Genomic DNA, 27,968 nt, shown 5'->3' with positions numbered 1-27,968 from the left:
CTGCATATTCATCTTGGAGCAGATCCTATCTTATTGAAACTCGGCACATCATGCCGTGACCAAGTGATGCTAGAATGACCATCAGCTGTATAGATGAAGCTGAATGCTTGGATGAGGCTTGTCTCTTCAATGTACGAGGTCTGCTATCTTTGTCATTTAATATCTCATGAACAATGCGGGTAATGACTCATCTACAAAAAATGTTGAATTTGATCAACATTTAAACTATTCATTGTTGTTACCAGTTTCTTGGCATGAGTAAAATAATATTATTTGTGATACTTCTCACTCTATTTGTCATGACTCATAAATCCAAATCAGAAATGCAAAGTTCGTTCTTCTGACAATATTTATCCTAATTTAAATTTTATCATATGCTTCAACCAACTTTAATTTATATATTTATTTTCTATAAAAAAATTGCGGGCGCGGCAACGCGCGTCTTCATGATCTAGTAGGTTCTATAATGTATGTCATGCTGTGTACTAGACCTGATGTGTGCCTTGTCGTAAGTTTGGTAGGGAGGTACCAAAGTAATCCAGGAGTGGATCACTGGACATCGGTCAAGAATATCCTAAAGTACCTGAAAAGGACCAAGGATATGTTTCTCGTTTATGCTAGCTTTGACACAGATCCGAATGACTCTAAGTCACAAACCGGAAACGTATTTATATTGAATGGTGGAGCTGCAGTTGATGCAATTCTAAGCAGAGCGTAGTGGCGGGATCTACATGTGAAGAGGAGTACATAGCTCCTTCGGAAGCAATGCATGAAGGAGTCTGGATGAAGGAGTTCATATCCGATCTGGGTGTGATACCCAGTGCTTCGGGTCCAATGACAATCTTTGTGACAACACTGGAGCAATTGCCTTAGCCAAGGATTCCAGGTTTCACAAGAGAACCAAACACATCAAGCGATGCTTCAACTCCATTCGTGAAAAGGTCAAGGGTGGAGACATGGAAATTTGCAAAATACATACGGATTTGAATGTGGCGGACCCGTTGACTAAACCTCTTCCGTGGGCACAACATGATCAGCACCAAGACTCCATGGGTGTTAGATTCATTACTATGTAATCTAGATTATTGACTCTAGTTCAAGTAGGAGACTGTTGGAAATATGCCCTAGAGGCAATAATAATGTGGTTAGTATTATATTTCCTTAATCATGATAAGTGTTTATTGTTCATGCTATAATTGTATTAATCTGAAACTTAAATACATGTGTGGATACTTAAACAAATACCGTGTCCCTAGTAAGCCTCTACTAGACTAGCTCGTTGATCAAAGATGGTTAAATTTTCCTAACCATAGACATGAGTTGTCACTTGATAATGGGATCACATCATTAGGAGAATGATGTGATGGACAAGACCCATCTGTAAGCTTAGCATATGATCGTTCAGTTTATTGCTACTGCTTTCTTTATGTCCAATACATATTCCTTTGACCATGAGATCATGAAACTCCCGGATATCGGACGAATACCCTGTGTGCTATCAAAAGTCACTTCATAATTGGGTGATCATAAAGGTGCTCTATAGGTATCTCTGAAGGTGTCTGTTGAGTTGGCGCGAATCGAGATTGGCATTTGTCACTCCGTATGACGGAGAGATATCTGTGGGCCCTCAAGGTAATACAGCAACTTGCAAGCAAACTGACTAAGGAGTTAGTTACAAGATGATGTATTACGGAACGAGTAAAGAGACTTGCCGGTAACGAGATTGAACTAGGTATGGAGATACTGACGATCGAATCTCGGGCAAGTAACATACCGACAGACAAAGGGAACTACGTATCTTGTCATAAAGGTTCAACCGATAAAGATCTTCGTAGAATATGTATGAACCAATATGAGCATCCAGGTGTTGCTATTGGTTATTTTCCTGAGAGGTGTCTCGGTCATGTCTACATCATTCTCGAACCCGTAGGGTCCGCACGCTTAACGTTCATTGACGATATAGTACTATATGAGTTATGTATGTTGGTGACCGAATGTTGTTCAGAGTCTCGAATGAGATCACGGACATGACGAGGAGCTCTAGAATGATCCGGAGGTAAAGATTGATATATAGGACGAAGGTATTCGGGTTCGAGATGAGTTTCGGAATGCACCGGATAATTATAGGAGTGCCGCAAGGGGTTCCGGGAGGCCAACGGTAGGTTTTACCTACTTGGCCAAAGGAGGGAGGCGCACCTGCCCACAAGGGGCTGGGCGCGCTCCATCTCCCCTGCCCATGCGCCAAAGGAAGGAGGGGTGCCCTAGGTCAGCCCCCCTTTTCCTCCCCCCCCCCCACTTCCCCCCACGCGCACCAAATATGGAAGGGGTGGGCGCAGCTAGGCACGCGCCTAGGGCAGCCGCCGGCCCCCTTGGGGCACGCCCTAGGCTACCTCCCCTCCCCCCCCCCTCCACCTATATATATATGTGAGGAGGGGAGGGTTGCCATACACAATGAATCCCCAAGACGTGTGCGGCGCCCCCTCTCCCTCTAGTTCATCCTCCGTCCAAAAACCATTGTGCTTGGCGAAGCCCTGTGGAGATAGTTTCACCACCACCGTCATCATGCTGCCGTGCTGCCGGGACTCATATACTACTTCACCTATCTTGCTGGATCGAGAAGGCGAGGACGCCATAGAGCTGAACGTGTGCTGAACACGGAGGTGTCGTGCGTTCAGTGCTTGATCGGGATAGATTGTGAAGGTGTACAACTACATCAACCGCGTTGATAAATGCTTCAGCTTAGCGATCTACAAGGGTATGTGAAGGTGTATGACTACATCATACGATTTTGCATCTACTACTATTACTCCACACATCAATCGCTATCCAACATGCATCTAGATTATTAAGTCCATAAAGAACAGAGTAACTCCTTAAGCAAAATAACATGATGTAGACAAAATAAACTCACGCATGAATAAACCCCATGTTTTTATCCTTAATGGCAACGATACAAATATGTGTCATGTCCCCTTCTGTCACTGGGGTTGAGCACCGCAAGATCGAACCCATCACAAAACACCTCTCTCATTGCAAGAAAAATCAATCTAGTTGGCCAAACCAAATCAATAGATCGGAGAGAAATACAAAGCTATAACAATCATGCATAAAGTAGTTGAGAGAAAACTCAAATGAGATGCAAGGATAATCTGATAAAATTCACAATTCATCGTATCCCAACAAACACACCGTAAAAAGTCATTACATCGAATAGATCTCCAAGAACATCGAGGAGAACATTGTATTGAAGATCAAAGAGAGAGAAGAAGCCATCTAGCTACTAGCTATGGACCCGTAGGTCTATGCTAAACTACTCACACATCATCAGAAGGGTAGCAAGGTTGATGTAGAGCCCCTCCGTGATCGATTCCCCCTCAAGCAGAGTACCAGAGAAGGCCTCCAGTTGGGATCTCGTGGGAACAGAAACTTGCGGCGGTGGAAAAAGTATTTCGGGTGGCTCTCTGATGTCAGGAGAATATTTGATAAATTTATAGAGGTGGAATTAGGTCAAGAGGTGCCACGAAGGGCCCACAAGCCTGGGGGCGCGCCTCCTGAGCTTGTCGATCCCTCGTGGCTCTTCGGGTCTTCTCCCGAACCTTCTAGGATAACTTCTTGTCCATAAAAAATTAATCCAATTTTTTTTTGTCTGTTTGGACTCTGTTTGATATTGATTTCCTGAAAAGCCAAAAACAGGCAAAAAAACAGCAACTGGCACTAGGCACTAGGTTAATAGTTTAGTCCCAAAAAGTGATATGTAATTGCATATAAAACATCCAAGATTGATACTATAATAGCATGGAACAATAAAAAGTTATAGATACTTTGGAGACGTATCACTCTACATCGAGGGCCACGCCACACGCTGGCTCCAGGCGTGCGCTCACGTGGGACGCCTTCTGTCGTGCTCTCAAGGACAAATTCGGCCTCGACGAATTTGAGATGGAGATGCATAAATTGCTACAACTCCGTTAGACTCCCCCCTCGTGTTCGAGATGCACATGTGTAAGGGCATATTTATTCCCAATATGTTTTGGTGATTGATGACAATGCTTGTGCGGTCTAATCGTGTGCGTTAGTTCTTTCAGAGATTCATCCATTGGCACGAGACGATTTCCTCCCCTCAGTGTTGTAATTCAAGACGGTGTAGCTCCTTCGTTTCGTTGTTGGTGGACTAGTTTCATAGGAGTCACCATACTATCAAGAGGGGATCCCTTTTGGTAAGACTTGGGTGGAATCACACATACACATCATTATCACACCCATCGTCTTTCCTTCCGCATCTCTGGAGCTGCTGTTTTCCCCTTACTATGCTCTGCTTTGCCCTAGCGGTAGTACCGCGTCCACAGCGGTAGTACCGCCGAAACTCCACAGTGGTAGTACCGCTCTCAGAGCGGTAGTACCGCTCCAAGCGGTAGTACCGCTCTCAGAGCGGTAGTACCGCTTGGGTGTTTCGGCCGTAGTACCGCTGTGCGTCTGGGCTACTTCCGCCTCGATTCTCGAACGAATTTTTCGTGTCGGGTTTTGCGGCACTAAGGGAGGTAGTAGGGGCGGTAGTACCGCTCTAAGCGGTAGTACCGCCCTTCCCTAGCGGTAGTACCGCCCTGGTGACAGGGCCCTGGGCAGCGCGGTAGTACCACCCGGAGCGGTAGTACCGCTCTTCCCTGCTTGTAGTACCGCCCTGGGTCAGGGCCCCAGGCAGCGCGGCAGTACCGCTGGGTCGAGAGGTAGTACCGCCCGGAGCGGTAGTACCGCCCTTCCCCAGCGGTAGTACCGCTCTGTGCGGGGCTGGTAAGTGGGATAACGGTTGGATTGATCTTCCCACTATATAAAGGGGTCTTCTTCCCCAAAGTTGACCCACCTCTTTTCCCCAAAGCTCCATTGTTGCTCCAAGCTCCATTTTCGCCCGATCTCTCTCCCTAGCCAATCAAACTTGTTGATTTGCTCGGGATTGGTTGAGAAGGCCCAGATCTACACTTCCACCAAGAGAAATTTGATTCCCCCCACTTATCCCTAGCGGATCTTGTTACTCTTGGGTGTTGAGCACCCTAGACGGTTGAGGTCACCTCGAAGCCATACTCCATTGTGGTGAAGCTTCGTGGTGTTGTTGGGAGCCTCCAAGTGTTGTGGATATTGCCCCAATCTTGTTTGTAAAGGTCTGGTTGCCGCCTTCAAGGGCTCCAATAGTGGAATCACGGCATCTCGCATTGTGTGAGGGCGTGAGGAGATTACGGTGGCCCTAGTGGCTTCTTGGGGAGCATTGTGCCTCCACACCGCTCTAACGGAGACATACTTCCATTTAAAAGGAAGGAACTTCGGTAACACATCCTCGTCTCCACCGGCTCCACTCTTGGTTATCTTGTCCCTTTACTTTTGCAAGCTTACTTGAGTTATATCCATTGCTTGCTTGTGTGCTTATTGTCTTTGCATCATATAGGTTGTCCACGTAGTTGCACATCTAAACAACCTATTTCATTGCAAGTTTTAATTTGTTAAAGAAAAGTCTAAAAATTGTTAGTTGCCTATTCACCCCCCCCCCTCTAGACAACCATATCGATCCTTTCAATTGGTATCAGAGCCTCGGTTCTTTATTAAGGACTTTGCCATCCGAAGAGTATGGTTGACGTCAACGACGGTGCGGAGGAACACTCCGGTGTGAATCCCATCTCGTCTTTGGCCGAAGGGGGGACCTCGGTCTCACGTGAGGAATTCAATGTGGCTTTAGACACATTGAAAACCTCCATGACGACCGAGGTTAAAAGCATGTTTACTGAATTTCTAGAGGGACTTAAACTATCTACCTCACCAATGAAAGTGGGTGATCCCACTGACAAGGTGACGGATGCTAACTCCGATAAGGGGGAAGCTAACAATGAAAAGAGTCCTTCTACTAGTGGTAGAAATGGCACCGGCATCTTTGCCCATGTGGAACCCCCGGTGTATAGAGGACCGATCCCCTCTACTCATTTGAATCATGCCGGTCCTCCTCCTAAATATGTGAAAAATGAAGATTATGATTCTTGGGTTTATCGCTTCAAGCGTCATTTAAAACATGTGAATACTAACCTTTGGAGAATTATTGAAGAAGGTTTCTATCCTCATGATCCAAGCAACTTCACCCCTCGAGAAGAAGTGGACAATCAATTCAATGAGAGTGCTCTCTTCATCATCCAAGATGCTATCCTTCCCGAAGATCTCCCTCATCTTCGACCTCATGTCATGGCTAAAGAAGCATGGAAGTGTGTCGAGCGTATGTATAGTGCTAGCATTCAACGCTCCAACTATGAAGTGGTGCAAGATGAAGCCGATGAGTTTGCAATGAAAGAGGATGAAGAACCTCGTGAGCTCTTTCGAAGAGTGACCAAACTTGCGGTCGCACTCCGAGATCATGGGAGTAAGGACACGGATGACAACTGGATCAAGCGCAACTTCCTCAAGGCCATGATGCCCTGCAACAAGCCATGTCCTCCGTCATCCGCCAAAGACCGGACTTCCACTCCATGACCTCTGGTGAAGTGTTGGATGAGTTTGTTGCAATGAACATCTTGGATAAGACCGCCGACAATGCGGTGCTCCGTTCCCAAAGGGCAAAGAAGCCCAATCTTGCCTTGAAGGCCAAGGTTAGTGTGGAAGAAGAAGAAGAAGAGGAAGATGAGGAGAGCAACCCCGAGGACACGAAGTATGATTATCATGAGCACATGGCTCTCGCCTCAAGACAGTTTTGGAGTAAGAAGACTACAAGACCCAACTTCAACAAGAACAACTCAAGTGGCCTCAAAGGGAAGCAACAAGTTAGAACTTGTTTCAACTGTGGCAATGTCAGTCATTTCGTTGCGGATTGTCCATACGAGAAGCGGGAAGACAATGGTGGCAAGTTCATTCGAAAAGACAAAGCCAAGTCCTTCCCCAACAAGAACAACTTCACCAAGAACACTCCTTCTCACGGGTTGGTGGTTCAAGAAGAATACCGTGAGGATGACGATGATGATGAAGATGGTGAAACAATGGCCATGGCATCCGTTGCCATTGTCTCAACTCCTCGGGTGTCGCTATTCGATGCACCTAATGAGAACATCACCGCCAAGTGCCTCATGGCTAAGGCCACCAACAAGGTAACCCCCAACATCAAAACCACCATTATTCCTAACCCTCCTTCAACGGATGACTTTGATAATGGTAAGGGGTCTAATGAGGAGATCAATGAATTTGAGTCCTTCATGAGTAAGCTCAAGGGCAAATCCAAGAAGCATTTCGTTGCTCTCTTGGAACAACTTGGTGAGGCCAATGACATGATCGAGGCTCATGAAGAAACCATCACTAAGATGGAAAGTCATAGTCGTGACTATGCCGATGAGATATTGGATCTCTCTAATGCTCTTGAGGAAGAGCGTGAGCATCATTTGGCTCTTGAGGAGTCACACAACGATGGTCATGCTAAACTAAAGAAAGATCTTGATCATGCTCTTGTTGTGTCTCGTGTTCTAGCTTCCGAGAAGGCTAAACTTGGGGTTGATCATGTTAGACTCACGGAGGAGTTTGATGTACTTGACAAGGCCCACACGGTCTTGAAAAGTGCTCATGCCACCCTCAAGGAGTCTCATGCTCAACTCCAAGTTAAGCTAACTAAGGAAAAGGCCACATTTCCTCACATGGTCTTAATTGATAATGCAAATGCTACTAACCCATGTTGTGAGCATGTGCATCTTGTGGAGGAAAATGCCAAGTTGAAGGAACAACTCGAGAAAGGTCTTGTGTCATGCATACAAGGCGAGAAGAACCTAAATGACCTTTTGAGCAATCAAAAGGAAGTTGTGGGAAAGGAGGGAGTTGGGTTCGCACCCAAGTCCAAGAACAAGAAGAAGAACAAGGAGAAGAATAGCAAGACCAATCGACCTCCTCCGCTCACGCAAACCTTTGTGAAGGAGGGAGAAGGTGCTCCTAAGGAGAAGAAGAACTATGGGAAGAGTGGTGAAGCCAAAGAGCGCAATGCCATCTCTCCCAACAAAGCCGGCGACTTTAACCCCTCTTATGTGTTGTGTCGTGCTAGTGATGGACATGTTTACGCTAAATTTGTTGGTTCTCCTTATGAGTACATTGAATGGTCTATTTGGGTTCCTAAGACCCTTGTTACTAACATCAAAGGACCCATTACTCAATGGGTACCTAAAACCAAGCATTGATCTCTTGTAGGTGTTTGCTTCCGGTGGGGGATCATGGTTGCTCAATAGTGGAGCAACAAATCATATGACCGGGAGCAAGGACTTGGTGGTGGACGTGCACAATATCCCATCTATGCCCACCAATGTCGAATGGGGTGATGCCTCACATTCCAAGGTATTGGGTCGTGGCAAGGTTGTCATTTCTCATGATCTAACGATCGAGAAAGTCATGCTTGTTGAGTCCCTCGCGTTCAATTTACTTTCCGTTCGTCAACTCGCACTCATGGGTTTTGCCACCTTCTTTGATATTGATACCGTGGCCCTCTTGTGGAGCAAGACTCTTAAAGTAGCCTTTGTTGGGCATGTCGAGAATGGTCTATATGTGGTTAACTTCTCGGAGCAACCCACTAAGACCGCGACATGCCTAATGGCTAAAGTTGATGTGGGATGGCTTTGGCATCGCCGTTTATCCCGCGTCAATATGAGATCTTTGCAAAGTCTTCTCAAGGGGGACCATGTTCATGGACTAACGAATGTTAGTTTTGCCAAAGATCATGTTTGCAGTGCTTGTATCGAAGGAAAGCTTCATGAGACGGCTCACCCTCCCACGACTATCATCTACTCGAAGAGACCCTTGGAGCTCCTCCACATGGACCTCTTTGGGCCCCCATCCTTTGATAGTCTTGGGGGTAGAAAGTATTGCTTGGTGATAGTGGATGATTATTCAAGATGCACTTGGGTATACTTCTTCAAGAGGAAGAGTGAGACTCAACAAACCGTCATCGACTTTGCAAATGAAGCTCAACGTCAACACGATGCAAAGATCTTGACAATAAGAAGTGACAACGGCACCGAGTTCAAGAACTACACCTTGGATGAGTTTCTTAGTGATGAAGGGATCAAGCATCAATATTCTGCACCATATACCCCTCAACGAAATGGTGTTGCGGAAAGGAAGAATCGGACGTTGATGGATGCGGCAAGAACCATGATGGCAGAGTTCAAGTCTCCATACAACTTCTGGGCCGAAGCCATCAACACAGCTTGTCATGCATCCAATCGGCTCTATCTCCGCAAAGGCATGAACAAGACTCTGTATGAGATACTCACCGGGAACAAGCCTAATCTCAAGTACTTCCGGGTGTTCGAGTGTAAGTGTTTCATTCTCAAGAAAGGTGTTCGTTTGTCTAAGTTTGAAGCTAGAGCTCATGAGGGCATATTTGTTGGTTATGCTACAAACTCTCATGCTTACCGTGTTCTCAACAAGTCCAACGGACTCATTGAGGAGACGTGTAACGTAGAGTTTGATGAAAATAACGGCTCCCAAGTGGAGCAAAGTGGTACTTGTGATGTAGGTGATGAAATTCCTCCCCAAGCCATAAGAAGAATGGGTATTGGTCATATCCGACCCATTGAGGAACCCCTTGTGGCCGAAGGAGAAGGACAATGCTCCACTCAAGTGGAGCCATCACCTCCCCAAGACCCACACGCTTTCGAAGAACAAAGTGAAGGCCCTCAACCTAAGGAACAAGACCAAGGGCAAGATCAATCACAAGATGGTGATGGACCTCCTCATGATGCCCAAGGTCAAGTTCTTCCCCTCGAGCAAGTTCAAGATCATGAGCAAGCTCAAGGTCAAGAACAAGCTCATGACGACGCTCAAGATGATCAAGTGAACCCTCCTCCTTCGACATTCGAGGAGGAATTGGAGCGTCGTGCCGCGAAGATTGCTTCCAAACTCACCACCAAAGGTCATCTCATGGAGAATGTGGTTGGAAGCCTAAGAAAGGGGGTAAGCACTCGTAGACAGTTAGCAAACTATTGTGAACATCATGCGTTTGTCTCTTGTGTTGAACCCCATAAGGTCTATGAGGCGCTCGAAGACTCGGACTGGCTCAATGCCATGCATGAAGAACTCAACAACTTCGAATACAACAAGGTGTGGAGATTGGTGCCAAGACCTTCGGGGAACCACAACGTCATTGGAACAAAGTGGATCTTCAAGAACAGGCAAGATGCTCATGGGAACATCATTCGCAACAAGGCAAGATTGGTAGCACAAGGCTACTCCCAAGTCGAGGGTATCGACTACGGTGAAACCTTTGCTCCCGTTGCTCGTCTTGAATCCATTCGTTTGTTGATTGCTTATGCTTCCCATCACAACTTTAAGTTGCAACAAATGGATGTGAAAAGTGCTTTTCTTAATGGTCCCATTAATGAGTTGGTTTATGTCAAGCAACCCCCCGGGTTCGAGGACCCCTACTTCCCGGATCATGTGTATCAACTCGATAAGGCACTCTATGGCCTTAAACAAGCCCCACGTGCGTGGTATGACCACCTTACCGAGTTGTTACAAGATCGTGGATATGAAGTAGGACAAATCGATCCCACTCTTTTTACTAAGAAGGTCAAAGGGGAGTTGTTTGTATGCCAACTATATGTTGATGACATTATCTTTGGTTCTCCTAACAAAGCTTTCAATGAGGAATTTGCCGCTCTCATGACCTCCAAGTTCAAGATGTCTTCGATGGGAGAGTTGAAGTTCTTCCTTGGCTTTGACATCAAACAAAGAAGAGAAAGAACCTTCATCAACCAAGCCAAATACACTCAAGACATGCTCAAGAGATTCAAGTTAAGTGATGTCAAGCCGGCTTCTACTCCAATGCCCACCAAGTGCCAACTTGACATTGATCCCAATGGTAAAGCAGTGGATCAAAAGGTATATCGCTCCATGATTGGCTCCTTGCTTTACCTTTGTGCATCTAAACCAGATATCATGTTGAGTGTGGGGATGTGTGAACGGTTTCAAGCTGCACCGAAGGAAAGTCACTATGTGGCGGTCAAGCGAATATTTCGATATTTGGCTCATACCCCAAACTTTGGCTTATGGTACCCAAGAGGGGCAAACTTCAAGCTTGAAGGGTTTACGGATTCCGATTGGGCTGGAGACAAAGTGGATAGGAAGTAGGAAGTCCACTTCCAGAGGGTGCCAGTTTCTTGGGTGCTCTTTGGTGAGTTGGTCTTCCAAAAAGCAAAGTTGTGTGTCTCTCTCGTCCACCGAAGCAGAATATGTGGCGGCCAGTAGTTGTTGTGCACAACTCTTGTGGATGAGGCAAACTTTAAAGGAATATGGTGTCATTTGTGACAAAGTGCCTCTGTGGTGTGACAACGAAAGTGCCATCAAGATTTCTCTCAACCCGGTGCAACACTTCAAGATGAAACACATTGAGATTCGGTATCACTTCATCCGGGATCACATTAGGCAAGGAGAGATCAAGCTCAAGTATGTCAACACTCATGATAACCTTGCAGATATTTCCACGAAGCCCTTGGATGAAGCAAGATTTCGCGAGTTAAGGCATGAGCTAAATATCATTGATTCGAGCAATGTGACTTGAACCCTGGCACACCCCACCCCACTCAACTTGGTATCCTGCTTAGATGTAGGCATGGACATAGGGGGAGTGTTGTTCTCTCAATGAACTTTCCCTCCCCCCATTATGCATAAAACGATCAACTCTTTCACAATAGCCATTTTTGATGGTACTTGTGCTTCAAAGACGAGTTTTGGTCATGGGCCCAAGGATAATTCTTCGCGGTGCCATACCATTTGACTCAAACATAGGTGGCTCCGGCCACCGCCCTCTCCTGAGAGAGGCCAGAGCTTGCTCTGTTTCGTGTGGTTGTGTGTGTTTGAGTTGTTTCTGGTCTGTTGTGTGTGTGTGTTGTCGCGTCAGTCCTCTCGTTCTTTTGGCTTTGCTTTCCGTTTCTTTTTGAGCGTTAGTCGTTGGTCTAGAAGCAGCGTGGTTGCTGAAGCGGTACAACCGCCCTCCAGAGCGGTACTACCGCTGTGAGGCACGGGCTGGGGGCTATATCGGGGGCAGGGGAGTTTCTTCTCCCCCATACCCATTCGCTCACCCTTCGCCCTGTTCGTCTCTATCTTCAGCAACCGGACCCGTGGGAGGGCTCCGGCGGATCTCCCTCTCCGGGGCGCTCCTCTCCGTTCCCTTCGGTGGAATCGATCCCCACCTTGTCCTCTTGCCATGGATGCTGGTATTGCCCCCATTCCCTGTTTCCTTTTGTCTAGGTTTGCAATCTAGCGTTCTTGGGGCAATAGCAGTTGCATCTCTAGATTTTTGTCCAGATCTAGGCTTGAGTAGGATGGAGAATGCTTCTAGACTGTTTGGATTAGTGTTTGGTTGGAGTATTTTTGAATTTGGTAGGACGGTAGTACCGGATCTGACCACGGTAGTTGGAAACTGCTGTTTCCCCGCCTCGAGCGGTACTACCCGCTCTCCCAGAGCGGTACTACCGCTCAAGGGTCACGGTACTACCGCCCTCTACCCAGTTCCATCATCCTCCAACCTCTCAGTGATCTCTTTGTTCGTGTTTGTGGCTTACGCTCGTTCTTTCTGGTTGTTTGCGTGTTTGTGTGTGTGGTTCCAGGTGATGATGTTCCTGAGCATTAGGCTCGTCGTGTCAACCCCGGTCGTGCTTCGTCCAAGTGCTACCGCACCACTGAGCCCTCTGAGCCTGCCGGAGGATCTTCTAGTGCTCCACCTCCTCCCCAACTGCAGAAGAAGCCTAGGGTCAAGCCAAAGCAAAGCAAAACCGTGCCAGAAATGCCGCCCAAGGAGTTCTGGGCAAGGCGCCGCCGCAACCCGTATGAGGTCGACCAACATCCCACTTTGGTCAACCGTCCGTTCTGGAACAGGTTCCAGTTTGCCATCTATTTTGATGTCCTCAAAGCCAAGAAGAATCTCTATGTCAACATGCACTCCATCGACACCGAGCATATGGAGAATGATCCTGACAACTTTGGTGAAGCTCTTCAGATGTGCACTCAGCTGAACATTCTCGGGATCATGCAATTCAACAAGGACTATGATGCTGATATTGTGGCCCAATTCTATGCCACGGTTCACCTTGGGACCGATGAGGACAGGACTCTAACTTGGATGACAAATGGCAAGTTGCTGTCAGTCAAGTGGAAAGCTTTCATGCAGTTGATTGGGGTGGAAGATCTTGGACTTGAGTCTGCTGTCGGCTTTCGCCCCCACCGTCGAGCCAATGCCACTCACAAGCAAGCTCTGTGGCCCTACTGCACTCTGAGGATCAACCATGAGACGAAGAAGGAGACCTATGAGCTGCCTGCCTATCTGGACATTCTTCACCGTATCTTCAGAGAAACTCTTTTCCCTCGCATCGGGAATCTGGACCAGGTTCACTCTTATCTCATGGACATGCTTCTCTTCTGTCAGCGGGAGAAGGGGCAGAGCACCGGAGAGTCCTTGGATATCTCTCATGTTATGTGGTCTGAGCTGGTTTCTGCTATCTCCGAGCGCAAGTGCCCGATTTATGGTCCGTTCATTATGCTGCTCATTGAGAAGGCCTGGGATCGTGTCTATCCCAAGGTGGTGCTGGAGATTGGAGACTTGGTTTCTCACGATGTCAAGCGTCTGAGGAAGAAGGATAACTGGGGCACTCAGGCCCCTAGGACTGGAGTTCCTTCATCTGCTGCTGCCATGGAGACTGAGGAGGAGTTTGGGGATGAGGCTGAGGATGAAGATGATAACTACGTGCCTTCTGAGGCAGAGCCCTCTTGGGCCAAGAAGCTCAAGATCAAGGTGAAGAAGTTGTTCTGCATGGAGTCTCATGGTCAGTACATGACTCATGTGGCTGAGAAGAAGACCCGAGGTCGCCACAAGGAGCTCATGCGTCAGATGGGTGCTATTGTGATTAGTGGTTCTGAGGATCAGCTTACCGAGGAGGAGGAGTGGATTCAGCAGCACTGCCCCTGGACTGATTCTGATGCTGAGCACTTCCCGGCTGACGATGGCACCGCAGATGATCCCTCTGAGATCTGATGGGTGTCCATCGTTTACCTTCACCTGGAGCCGTAGCATCACTCCCTCTCCTTTTTGGTGTCTCGATGCCAAAGGGGGAGAGAGTTTAGGGATTTGCGTTTTGTGTCTTCCGTCGTTTGTGTTTGTGCTTTCGCTTGTTGTTTTATTTGGTTTGTGTCTGTGAGACCTAAGTTCTGGTTCTGTCCGTAAGACCTAAGCTCGAGTCATATGGTGTGAGACATATGCTACCTTATCTCTTCGTATCTTTATCTATGTCTATCTAGCTTATGAGTTCCATGCTTATCTTGTTATATATATGTTGCTCTCATATCATGCTTAGGTAGTTGGTCTCTAAAATGTAGGGGGAGCATTGTTCCTGGCATCTGTGTCGTGCAGTCCAAAGCACTTTTCTAGGTAGCACACATCCAGGGGGAGCCCTTCTACATTTTAGGACGGTTGTACTTTTGCACTTATCCTATATCTTTCATATTGTGCAAATCCCGTATTGTCATCAATCCACCAAAAAGGGGGAGATTGTAAGGGCATATTTATTCCCAATATGTTTTGGTGATTGATGACAATGCTTGTGCGGTCTAATCGTGTGCGTTAGTTCTTTCAGAGATTCATCCATTGGCACAAGACGATTTCCTCCCCTCGGTGTTGTAATTCAAGACGGTGTAGCTCCTTCGTTTCGTTGTTGGTGGACTAGTTTCGTAGGAGTCACCGTACTATCAAGAGGGGATCCGTTTTGGTAAGACTTGGGTGGAATCACACGTACACATCATTATCACACCCGTCGTCTTTCCTTCTGCATCTCTGGAGCTGCTGTTTTCCCCTTACTATGCTCTGCTTTGCCCTAGCGGTAGTACCACGTCCACAGCAGTAGTACCGTCGAAACTCCACAGCGGTAGTACCGCTCTCAGAGCGGTAGTACCGCTCTCAGAGTGGTAGTACCGCTTGGGTGTTTCGGCCGTAGTACCGCTGTGCGTCTGGGCTACTTCCGCCTCGATTCTCGGACGAATTTTTCGTGTCGGGTTTTGCGGCACTAAGGGAGGTAGTAGGGGCGGTAGTACCGCTCTAAGCGGTAGTATCGCCCTTCCCTAGCGGTAGTACCGCCCTGGTGACAGGGCCCTGGGCAGCGCGGCAGTATCGCTGGGTCTAAGCGGTAGTACCGCCCAGAGCGGTAGTACCGCTCTTCCCTGGCGGTAGTACCGCCCTGGGGTCAGGGCCCCAGGCAGCGTGGCAGTACCGCTGGGTCGAGCGGTAGTACCGCCCTTCCCCAGCGGTAGTACCGCTCTGTGCGGGGCTGGTAAGTGGGATAATGGTTGGATTGATCTTCCCACTATATAAAGGGGTCTTCTTCCCCAAAGTTGACCCACCTCTTTTCCCAAAGCTCCATTGTTGCTCCAAGCTCCATTTTCGCCCGATCTCTCTCCCTAGCCAATCAAACTTGCTGATTTGCTCGGGATTGGTTGAGAAGGCCCAGATCTACACTTCCACCAAGAGAAATTTGATTCCCCCCACTTATCCCTAGCGGATCTTGTTACTCTTGGGTGTTGAGCACCCTAGACGGTTGAGGTCACCTCGAAGCCATACTCCATTGTGGTGAAGCTTCGTGGTGTTGTTGGGAGCCTCCAAGTGTTGTGGAGATTGCCCCAATCTTGTTTGTAAAGGTCCGGTTGCCGCCTTCAAGGGCTCCAATAGTGGAATCGCGGCATCTCGCATTGTGTGAGGGCGTGAGGAGATTACGGTGCCCCTAGTGGCTTCTTGGGGAGCATTGTGCCTCCACACCGCTCTAACGGAGACGTACTTCCCTTTAAAAGGAAGGAACTTCGGTAACACATCCTCGTCTCCACCGGCTCCACTCTTGGTTATCTTGTCCCTTTACTTTTGCAAGCTTACTTGAGTTATATCCATTACTTGCTTGTGTGCTTATTGTCTTTGCATCATATAGGTTGACCACGTAGTTGCACATCTAGACAACCTATTTCATTGCAAGTTTTAATTTGTTAAAGAAAAGTCTAAAAATTGTTAGTTGCCTATTCACCCCCCCCCCTCTAGACAACCATATCGATCCTTTCAACATGTATCATCTGTCGAAACTCGATGCGATTCTCAGTACGAGGTTCTTTCTCACTCGGTTTTTGCTTGGGCTCCGTGATGATTGATAAATCTCCAACGTATCTATAATTTTTTTATTGTTTCATGCTATTATACTATCAATCTTGTATGCTTTATATGCGATTTCATATCATTTTTGGTAACTAACCTATTAACTCAGTGCCCAGTGTTAGTTCCTGTTTTTTGCCTATTTCTTTATTTCGCAGAAAAACCATACCAAACGAAGTCCAAACATGATGAAACTTTGCAGTGATCCTTTGGACCATAAGAGACCATGAAAGCTTTGGGGGAAGGCCAAAAGACCTGCTGGTGGGACCCACAAGCCTCCGTTTGATCTAATTCCAACGCTATCAATTCCCTAAATTCCATAAACCCCCAGAGCGAGACCCAGAACAATTTTATCGCTGCCGCAAGCCTTTGTTCTTCCGCGATCCCATTTGGAGACCTCCGCCGGTACTCTGTCGGAGGGGGAATCGATCACAAAGGCCATCTTCATCAACCTTGATGCCTTCATGATGATGTGTGAGTAGTTCCCACAGGTCGACGTCCTTAGGAGTAGCTAGATCTCTCTCTCTCTCTCTCTCTCTCTCTCTCTCTCTCTCTCTCTCTCTCTCTCTCTCTCTCTCTCTCTCTCTCTTCGGAGTTATATTCGATGTAATCCTTTTGTTTGGGCGACCACCAAATCCGTGTGAGGGAAAGCGATGGAGAGAAGATGGCTTTTAAAACCCACCACTCCCACTTCCACTTTCGTGTCATGCTGTTCGGCCTGACGAACACACCAGCAACTTTCCATTGTCTGATTAACCAGATATTCGCCAAGCATGCACGCAGATTTGTGATCATATTTTTGGATGACATCCTGGTGTTTAGTGAGATGCTGCAGGAAAATGAGGAACATCTTGGGCTAGTGTTCGATCTTCTTCGCCAGCACCAGCTCTATGCCAAGTTGTCCAAGTGCTCCTTCGCACAAGAGAGCATCAAGTACCTAAGCCACATCATCTCGCATGCCGGCATTGCCACGGACATGGAGAAGACCCAGGCCATGCTCAATGGGCCAATGTCGTCCACACAAATAGAGTTGTGTGGATTCCTCGACTTCACTGGCTATTAAAGGAGATTTGTGGCGCGTTAAGACATCATTGCCAATCAGCTGAAGAATATTCTGATGAAGAAGGGATTCAAGTGGATTGCATAGGCACAAATAGCTTTCCACCTCCTCAAGTATCCCATGGCCAGTGCACCGGTGCTCACTCTGCCGGACTTCGCCAAGCCGTTCAACATCGAGACCGATGTGTGTGACATGGGCATCAGCGCCATGCTCATCCAAGACGGACACCTGGTGGCATACTTCAACAAGGCTTTGGGTGTGTGCAACTAGAAGGTGTTAGCATACGAAAAGGAGTTCCTAGCGGTGATGATGGTAGTCAACAAGTGGCGAGCATACTTATAGCGCGACTAGTTCACCATTGTGACTGACCACAAAAGCCTCTGCAACCTTGGTGATCAGCACGTGGAAACTGATTTGCAGCTGAAGGCCATGCCCAAATTGGCCAGCCTAGAGTTTAAATTTCAGTACATGCGTGGCATGGACAATGGCGCGGCAGATGCACTATCGTGGGTGGGAGCAGTTCTGGCATTGTCACGCTCTCGCTCTGCCAGCCAGCATGGGTACAAGAAGTGGCGAACTCCTACGCCAGGATGCCGATGCACAGGAGAAATTAACAAGCCACGCCATCCACAGTCCAAACGAGGAAGGATTTGAACTGCACAAGGGCCTGATCCGTCGCCAAGATAGGCTCTGAATTGGAAGCAATACAACGCTCTGCACCAAACTTATCACTGATTTGCACGACAACGCTATCAGTGGGCACCCCGACAACACGGCCACCTACCAGTGCTTGAAGAGGCTCTTCCTCTGGACTGGCATGAAGTGTGATGTGGAGGATTATGTGAAGCAATGCCTGGTGTGTCAACAGGCCAAGAACGAGCATCGACGACCATTCGGACTGCTGGCGCCCCTCCCAGTGCCCACATCACCATGGTAGGAACTCACAATGGACTTTTTGTCGAGGGGCTGCCCAAATCTGAAGGCCACGACACAATCATGGTGGTCGTCGACAGGCTGACAAAATCCACACACTTCATCCCTCTTCTCCACCCGTTCAATGTCGCATAGGTGGCACGAGTCTTCTGGGACAATGTCATCAACCTTCACGGCCTCCCCAACTCCATCATCGCCGATCACGATCGTGTCTTCACCAATGCGCTCTGGCTAGAGCTATTCACCATGGCGGTCAAAAAATTGTTGTATCCAATGATGTACCACCCCCAGATCGACGGACAAAGTGAGAACGTCAATCAGTGCATGGAAATGTACCATCGATGCACCATCCACACCGCTGGCATCACTGGATGCCCCGACGGTGGAATTCTGGTATAACTCATCCTTCCATTCCTCCATCAATTGTACTACATTCAAAGCTTTGTACCTGGTGGAGCCCAATCTGGGAGGCATGGCTCTATGGGACCACAGGGTTGCCCGGTCCTCGAATTTGGGCATTAGGACTGGGGAGAGCACACCGCGTGCCTTCACGTGCAAATTCTTCGTGCGCGGCGCAGGTTCAAGAAACAAGCCAACTACAATCGGACCAAGCACAACTTTGAGGTGGGCGATTCGGTGCTGCTCAAGCTGCAATCATATGTGCAATCTTTAGTCGCTAACAGACCGTGCGCAAAATTGGCGTTAAAATTCTTCGGATCGTTCAAGATCATCGAGTGCATCGGCAAGCTCGCTTACAAGTTGGAGCTGCCTCAAGACAGCCGCATCCACGATGTCTTCCATGTCTCCCAGTTGAATCCATTTACGCCGAATTATACATCGGTGTTCCCTAAGGTACCTCTACCACCTAACTTGTCCGCCAGCGACATCGAGCCGGAGGAAATCCTTGAGCACAGGATGGTCAAGCATGATGATCAGGTGATCGTCCAGGTACGAATTCACTAGTCTTCTTCATCAATGAGCGCGGCATAGGAGGACTACGACACACTCCGTCAGCATTTTCCCTCCACGAGCATCTGGCAAGACACGGCGACAAACCAAGAACAGGCGGAACCTGACGACGATGTAGTGGACATGGAAACTGTGGTTCGTCGAGCCTTATAAGCATAGGGCCCATGGGCTAGGGTGCGTGTGTGCCTAATAGGCAAGGGTGGACAGCGAGAGGAGCATGTGTATGTGCTTTCTGAACCTCACCTGCCACTTTCTCTCTCTGAATCTCACCTACTTTCTCCATATCTCGCCTTCTTCCTCAGCAAGAAATACCCAGAGCTCTGATCTCTCATCCCCACCTCTGGTTTCGGTCCTTGATTTCCTTGGGTTCATTACACATTGTTCTTGGATGGTACCCTAACGGTGTCCAAGAGAACCTTGGGTAAAATTTACTTCCACGATGTTGTTGTAGTACTCGGCAATTCTACCCCAAAACCGGTCCTTTAATTGATCCATTCCAACCGATGCATGACACAAAGCAATATCTCCATCTTGGCAATAATTGTGAGCCCTTGATCTTGATGGTGCCTTCACAATTGATTGTGTCTCCATGGGATCATCAACCTCTTCAGCCTCCTCCTCCACTTCAGCTCATAATTCTCCTCGCGCTCTGGTTGTTGATCGAACACCGAGTCATAATTGAGATCTTCAAGCCAAAGCATACATTACTCCTCCAAAGGCAACAAGGATTCAACAACCTTCATCTCCGCACTAGGACAACAACAACAATCTCATCACCCTACGACCGTAAGCAATCACCAAACAATGCACTGGCCAAAATGAGAAGTGCAAAAAAAAATTACCTTGATGGCATTTCATCGACCAGTTGGCGGCCACGGCCCTTGGTGATGGCTGTCGCGGCCGGAGGAACGGGCGTAGGGGTGGCCGAAGACGGGGTACGAAGCGACAGGTGAGGAGGCACCGGAGCCGCCTTCTTTCTTCCTCTTCTTCACCACCTCCTCAGCGAGCAACGCAGTCGGCTTCCTTGCTCGCTTGCCTGCGACCAAAGCAGCGGGAAGGTGACCAACCGTCGCCGGAGACGAGCGGCCTTGGCCGCCGACCTTCCTGTCGGCACTGGTTGGCTATGTGGTGGCACGAAGAAGGTTTTTGGTGCCCAACCTCTTGGTGCGGGCAGCAAAGCAGGGGTCGTTTCCGGTGGGGTCGCGCCAGCGGTGGTGGTTGGCGGGGTGGCGAAAGGGTCTTGCCTCTCCATTACGGCCAATATCAAGGGCATCGGTGGTGGCCACTCGAACGGGAGACAGGGGAGCAAAACTTTTACTCCGGGAGGCACCGGGCAAGTATATTTGGGGGAGTTGACCTCACTTTTGAGGCCGAGGGGTATAATTTATCCTCCTCTAGCTGTTTGTAGAGATGCTCTAAACACGTAAAGGTTGTAGCAAAACTAAAACTGCCAGCTGACCAGTGTACCCTAACCTATCTATGCACAACTACATGACACCTCAACTCAAGGATAAAGAGTTGCGAGGACAAATGCATAATGGGATAACTAGCAAGAAGCTTTCTTTTTATTTAGAAAACTATTTGCAAGTGAAACTGATGATGAGGTAAAAGACAACTGAACTACCATATGCATGTAGCCATCCCAAAACATCAACCCAATGTTACCCTGAGGTTTTGATCCATTCATTAAAACATCATCAGACAGCATCGCACACCTGCAAATAGTTGGCATGCAACAAAACAGAGCGGAACGACCCACACAAAACGCTAGGGAGATGGACGCTAACACCATCAGCGATCACTAGGCTACCAATGCATAAGCCGACTAAGAAGAGTTTAGGAAAGTTTCAAACATCTCTCCACAGGAATTCTTTTCACACTCATCATCTATCCTCACAATAGAGTGACAGCGCCTGCCTATCGGAAGTAAATGGAGATAAGAGGAATATCAATGTCGTTCCCGTCATCATCCTCGCAAGCCACAACAACATCAAAATGCTTCCTGTATGCTGGAACATCTACCTTAGCCACCTCCTGGGCGACATCCACCATCTTCCTCTTCAGTCGATCCTTGTGCCTCGGGAACATGGTGTTGTACAGCAAGGATGTGCCACAGGAGACGCTGTAAGCAGTCAGGCCCTTGTCGCTTAACCACTTCAGGAGTTCTGCGACAGTAATGTTGCCCTTGATAGACCATCGGTCCCATACTGTCCATCTCATGTCTTGATGCTTCATCTCCTTGGGCGGTACAGGTTCAGCCATGGAGAACATTGGTAGTGCCAGGTTGGCAAACGTATTGCGGTAGTCTTCAACTGGGTGGTCACCTGCCAGAACCTTGTACAGCTCAAGGCACACAAGGCCTGTGGCCATGGCTGTCGTAGTTGCAATAGCTGGAATGATTCTTCCTGCAATGAACTTGGCCTTCAGCTTGTCAACCTCTTGAATACCATAGTTTCTCGCACGCATATTAGCAAGACCAGCAATCAAGTCCATGTGGAAATTTGTATCATCATCCTGCAAAAGAAACATGTGGTGTGTAACCAGAACTAGTGAAGAAAGAGCATAGCCTTAAATATTTGATTATTTCTGCCCTTTTACAGTGGTACGTCAGAAGATATTTTGAGAACTGAAATTAAACAAATGCCCATAAGTTATAATTGCATGCCTCATGCCTCATACCAGAAATAAGGAAGTAAGTTATTAAGAATATAGTCAACAGCAGCTATTTGACACAGGCAATCACAGTATTGACCATCTTTACGGTACCAGCACATAAAACAGAAGCGCACACAAATAGAATATAGACCAACATGGAAGGATAAGTGGAGAGGCGCATACAGAAAACACTTGTTCTTAAAGAACTGTGAAGTTACTTATCCTCAATGTATCTGGGCAGAAGTGGAGAATATATTACTACTAGCAACAAGGGAGAAGACAGGTACTAGCAACTAAGTTCTGTAACTCAATGCATAACAGAAAGAAACGTGACTGAATTACATAATCCCTGTTGATGTTTTTGCTTACCAAAAATGCACCTATGTGCATTAGTGATGTATGTTTGTTTTCTAGTGTGAAACGACTAAGGATGTTCTTAAACAGCCTGGGCAAGGGAAAACAGTCTTATTCTAACACATCAGAAGTAGTTAAAAAGAGGCTAACCTTCTCAAACTGAATGGGCTTCATTTGGAATCCTGAAGGTAGTTTCTTGGCACATGCTTCCAGCTTGGTTAAAAGGTCTTCGATAACAGCGGCATCGTCAACTGATGCACTGGAGAGGTTAGTGGCCTTCTCATCTGTTTCAATCTTAACCCCACTCTTTGGCTCAAATTCAGGCACTGCAACCTTACTTACTATATCAGCCAGATTACCCATGTTCTTCGCCCAGTCCGGTATGGGGATCCCGAAAGACACGGCTCTCAATATGGAAGCAGCCAGTATAAATTGAATGTGAGATGAATCAACAGCTGAGAATTGCACCGGGCAAGGGAAACGCTTAGGGGCTGACCAGAAAGGAGCACCAGTGCTAGTGGCAGCATCTTCAGGAAATGTGAACGTTAGCTGCTTCACACGATTAGAGAAGTAATCTTCAAACCTGCCAAAAGAAACCAGATGTTATGACATGACATCTGGAGCACAAAAAATACTGTCCTATTTGATGGCAATATAATCAAAATGAAACCATTTTAACTTCAAATAGCGGAAGACGAAAAGAAAGTGGAAGAAAGCCAATAACAAATTGTTGTATTCAAAAGGGGCATGTAGAAGAGATATATCGTACTTCAGTCTTGCCCAGGCTATGCAGTCTTCAAATTTATCACATCGCTCCTTGTCAAGGCATTCACGTACACGCTCCAACAATTCCCTGGCTTGAGCATCACCTGCCTTTCTCATAGCAGCAGCATATTCAGCAGGATTAGACATAAATGAGTTCACTTCATTTGGAGTTTTCTCTAGCAGACCCTCAAACTCTGAGCGAGCCCATGTTAGACAATGGTCAATATTGTGTGGAAAAGAATGAACTGTGCACATTGGTGCCTGTTTCTCAGGAGGATCACGTGAAGCTCCATAGTTTTCAGTAAGGTGAGGAATCACCATCTGTGTATTACATTTCGGACCCAGTGTTCCAGATTCCAAGAGTGGTTTCTGGAAGTACAGGCATCGCATGTCCATGTACATCCTAGCGTTGACATTATCAAGTGCATTGATGACAGCATCAAGGCCCTCCCAGAATGCATCATTGAAAACATGTTCAGTCTCTGGACAGGCACGATTCTGAAGAGCATCAATATGGAGGCTGGAGTTGATAGCACTAGCAGCTGTAGCGGCTACTGTAGATTTTGCCTGTCCAATGTTCCAATCACGAAACAGGAATTGCCGGCTCAAGTTGCTTTTCTCAATGACATCATCATCTGTTATAGTTAGCTTCCCTTTACGGCCACAAGAAACCCCCATTAAAGCAAAGTTCTTCAAGAATTCACATCCAAGAGCACCAGATCCCACAACAAAAATATTAGAGTCCCGCATCTTCTTCTGAAGCTTAGAACCAAAAACAGAAATCTGAGCATCGTAGCGGCTATTCAATGGCTTCAAGTCTTTAGGGTCCAATGCATAGGTTGGCAGAGATTCTAACGAGTCAAAATAGAAGAACTGGCAAAAAAGAGAAGAAAATCAGACAAAAACCAACAGAACATCATAAACGTAAATATTTTACAGTTCATGACACACAGACCTGGTACTGCGGGTGAAATTTCCCGGAACAAGCCTTCACAACTTCTTGACCAACAATACCACCAAACATTGCAGCCATTGGGTTCAGAACAGCTCTAGAACCACTTGCAAAATGTTGCAGCAGCTTCTCATCAAGTTCATCCATCTTGTAATCAATTGCAGCCTCGTTAATAGAAGCAGTAAACTCCACAAATTTTTGAGCATCCTGGTCACAACCAGCAACAGGGAAGCGCCCAAACTTTTGTCTGAAATTATCCAAGGCTAGAAATGCGAAGTGAAGCAGCGGAGGACGCTGGTACTTTGAGAAATCACTCAAAAGGAAGTTCCCTGGTTCTTTTATACATTCTCTCAGACTCTTGAACTCTAAGATCATTGGTTCTTTCACCTGTGTGACAATCCCACCTTTTGCATAAATGCCAAAGTTACGTGTATCCTCCTCGATGCAAAATGAAAATGGCCTTGCATCTACTATCTTCCTGGGCTTGCCATCATTCAGTTCTGTCATCCCACTGACCTCTGTGAAAACAACAAGATCACCATCTTGGAATTCAAGGCGCTCATCATCAACGCAGGAAACCATTGCAGGATTGTCATTGCTGATGGATGCAATTATACCAGTATGGGGATCTTCACCATCAACATCAAGAACAGTAAACTTAGGCCCAAAGTCACAAAATACGCTACCAAAAAGACCACAGACTTCTGTTTTGATGAATGGAATTGGAGGCTGGTGGCTACGACAGTAATCATTAAATTCAACCGCCTTGTCTAGACTTAAGTTGGTGAAAACAACAGCCTGCAAATAAGAGGCACGGTCAGCATATACGCATTAAGGAGTACATGTTTCATAATAAAACACAAACATGCCGCAACAAAAAATTCAGCAAATGTTATCAACTAATTAGTGTGTGATGATGACCAACTATGTAGCTTTAGTTATTCACATTAGCTTCAGTCCCACAAGCTTACTAACTGGACAGCTGAATGCAGGTCACTTGACAAGATCAAGTAAGTACACTGCATATATAGATCATCCATATATCAGCTATGACACATGCAGTGAAACAAATGAGTTCTCAGCTAAAAAAAGGGGGAGTTCTACTGGGTATTATGAAAGAAAAATAGTTTGGCACTATTAGGAGGAACAATTACTCGTCAGTATATTGACATCAAATGCAGAATATGGTCTGCGCGAATTTACTTATTACCATCCGAAACAGAAATTAGCTTAAACACATAATACCATCCCACTTGATTTCAGGCACAGTTCAAATAAGTAAAGTTATTTTATTAACCTCGATGGTCACTGCTATTGAACAAGAATGGTACTAACAAAATTTAACACAGAATACAGTTAACAGACCTGGAACTTAGAAAGGTGTTCAGTAGTCAGTTCTTCCTTCAGAGCAGATATAAGAACAGCATTGTTAAGTTCTTGCAGCTTTTCAACGCAAGCAGCAGCCCTGTTCTTCCCAATATCATCCTCAGATAGAAAGAAATTGCCAGATAGGTCCCACATATCCACATTTTCTACATCATGTAGGGTGACAGATTTAACACCCGCCAGAGCAAGATTCTTTGCTGTATAGAAGAAATATATTAGTTATAAAAATCATGTAATCCCACACGCATAGGAGTATGATAATACCATACAAATAACAATAAACAAACCATGCATTAGGATGTGTGCATGGGCAAACAGGAAAAAGGAAAATAATTGCTCATTACGGACCATATTACTTTGCCCATGAGACATGAAAATGCTAAATAACTCAGGTTCCTGGGCTGAGCAGGAGAAGAAAGGCAAATAATTGCTCATTTATAACCATATTACTTGCCCAATTAGACATAAAAATGCTAGCTACATAGCTCGTGTTCCTGGGCTGAACAGGAGCAAAAGAACAGAATAACAATCCACTAATTTTACCAACTCAGTATAATAACTAGATTTTTCCTTTTCCAGGAGGCTTATCTGCTTGTGCATTTCCTTTTCCAGGAGGCTCATCTGCTTGTGCAACTACCGCCTATCAAACCAGGGTACTCAGATTGGTTTTTGTCCTGTTACCGGTGCTGCATACCATAGCTCGGTTGCTACATGCAGCGTGTGTCCCTCGGACATCTCAGGTTTGATTCCACAGAATCGCTGGGTGCTCACTCCCCTCTAAAAGGACTTGCAAGAGATCCATGCCTAAAGTGCCAGAAAAATACATGTTGGGCTAGATCATTCTGACACCCAAATCTGATTTCCATAATGTCAGTCAGTCGATAAGTCAGAACTAGTAGCTGCAGCTCCATAACTATTACATTAAACAGTTTCACTAAGGCAACAAGCAGTTCAGCGCTTATCACAGTTTGCAAAACCAGTAATTCTATCAACTGTGTGTACCATTTTCTCGCCTATTTCTAGTGGCAATTACAAAAGCTACCAATGTAAACATGAAGTAGGATCACAAAACAATCAACAACACATAGTGAATAGAAGTAGTCAGCCTTTTTGTATTACAATAAAGGCATGCCTTGGGAATTCTAGGCAGAAAAATATAATTCAATCTGCATAACAAGCAGAAAAGGGACACATTTGATTTGCATTTCTCTATGTAACACAACAAACAGAGGATGCAGCAAACAGTCTGATGATCATAGCAGCATATGTCAGTAATTTAAGGGTTCACTCTGTTTGAACAAATATAAGACATCAGATAATCAGATAGCTATACAAAATGTATTTCTCTATCCAGCAACTCAGCCCTGTCTGCACATATATATGGGATAAATTGAAGTAATCGCAGATCCATGTTTCTCAATCCAGCAACTAAGCAAGTAATTACAGATTCCAAATTACCAACAAATACTTAAGAGCAGCAAAATAAGAACGCAACAGTAACGCCACCAACGCCAACATTAGATATCCATGTACTCCTAAATAAAGCACTAAATCACATATTGAAGGAGGCACGCACCGGTCTCAGCCCCAAGCCCGTTTAAGCCGGAGACGAGCACGTTGGACGCAAATAGCAGCCGCATCGTCTCCCTCCCGTACACGGCGAGCTGCCTGCTGTGAAGGTCCTCATCGATCTCCGCCACCCCGTTCCCGTTACTGCCCCCGCCGACCGGCTCCCCGGCAACCATGGCCTCCGACCCCGCCTCCGCCGCCGATTCCCCTACCCGTGCCTTCTTCGCCGCCGCGTCGCCGCTGTCCTCAGCGCCGTCCGCTCTCTTCGTCGGAAGCATATAGCGCAGCCCCCTGCATCGCGCAACATAAAACCAAATCAGACGCCAAAACCCGCACCCTAAAACCCCAGAAATGGCGATCGGGGCGCACGGATCGAAGCATCGGAGCCGATCCGAATCGGCGGTGGGGGGACCTTACCGGTGCGGGCGATCGTAGTGGCGGCTAGGGTTCGCGCGGCGCCCGCGGCCTCGAGGACGGCGTGTCGCTTGTGAGGTTACCTTCGGCTTGGGGGCGAAGCCGGTGGAATGGCGTATATATAGACAGGGGCGGGCGCGGTGGGGTTTTGCGGCAAGGCAAGGTGGCGTTGGATTGAGTCGCCGATGCGGCGTGGTGGAGAGGCTTGGTGGTGGGGTGGTGAGGGCGGAGGGCTTCGGGGAATCCTGGCCGTTGCTTTCTGGGATGGACAAGCCTGATAAGGCAGGCCAGGCCGGATGGGTCGCGCTTGGTTCGACTAGATGGCGAAGTGAAAGCATTGATTAAAGTTAATTAATTGTTTCTTTGCATTTGCATTAAAATTTATAAAGTTGTTTCTTACTAGTAAGAACGTACTAATCTGTAGAAAATGTATTGAAATTATAATAATAGTGCTAATTTAAAAAGATTTGTATTTAGAACAATCAAATGATTGAAAATCCCCCATTTTTTCTTTTCGAATAGGAAGCTTGGAGCTGATAAACTTGCAACAAGAGCACCAGGGCCGTCTTCATAAATTCGGGACCCCGATGCGATATACAAAATGGGGGCCCTAATTTACAAACAATTTATAGCTAAAGAACTAATATGGTCAAAGCATTCACTCACTTATAAGCGTATAACTTTGAATATGAGTTATTTCACACAACATTTTGAAAAATATATAAAATATCATTGCTAAA

The 27,968-nt window shown here is 46.7% G+C and overlaps 1 protein-coding gene across 1 annotated transcript; it reads right to left on the bottom strand.

The window, feature by feature from the left end:
• Positions 1-20,778: 20,778 nt before the first annotated feature.
• LOC123092437 (ubiquitin-activating enzyme E1 3-like) lies at positions 20,779-27,466 on the bottom strand. The gene is made up of 7 exons (XM_044514213.1): positions 27,232-27,466; positions 26,822-27,105; positions 25,225-25,442; positions 23,863-24,657; positions 22,912-23,780; positions 22,293-22,725; positions 20,779-21,647 (listed from the first exon to the last, which is right to left on the bottom strand). The coding sequence occupies exons 2-7, from the start codon at positions 27,090-27,092 to the stop codon at positions 21,051-21,053; spliced, it is 3,183 nt and encodes a 1,060-aa protein (XP_044370148.1). The 5' UTR covers positions 27,093-27,105; positions 27,232-27,466; the 3' UTR covers positions 20,779-21,050.
• Between the last annotated feature and the right edge of the window lie 502 nt (positions 27,467-27,968).

The sequence above is a fragment of the Triticum aestivum genome, chromosome 4B (genome assembly GCF_018294505.1).
Source record: "Triticum aestivum cultivar Chinese Spring chromosome 4B, IWGSC CS RefSeq v2.1, whole genome shotgun sequence".
Lineage (NCBI taxonomy): Eukaryota > Viridiplantae > Streptophyta > Magnoliopsida > Poales > Poaceae > Triticum > Triticum aestivum.
The sequence above is the reverse complement of the archived record's forward strand: the minus strand, read 5'-3'. Positions and strand labels throughout refer to the sequence as shown.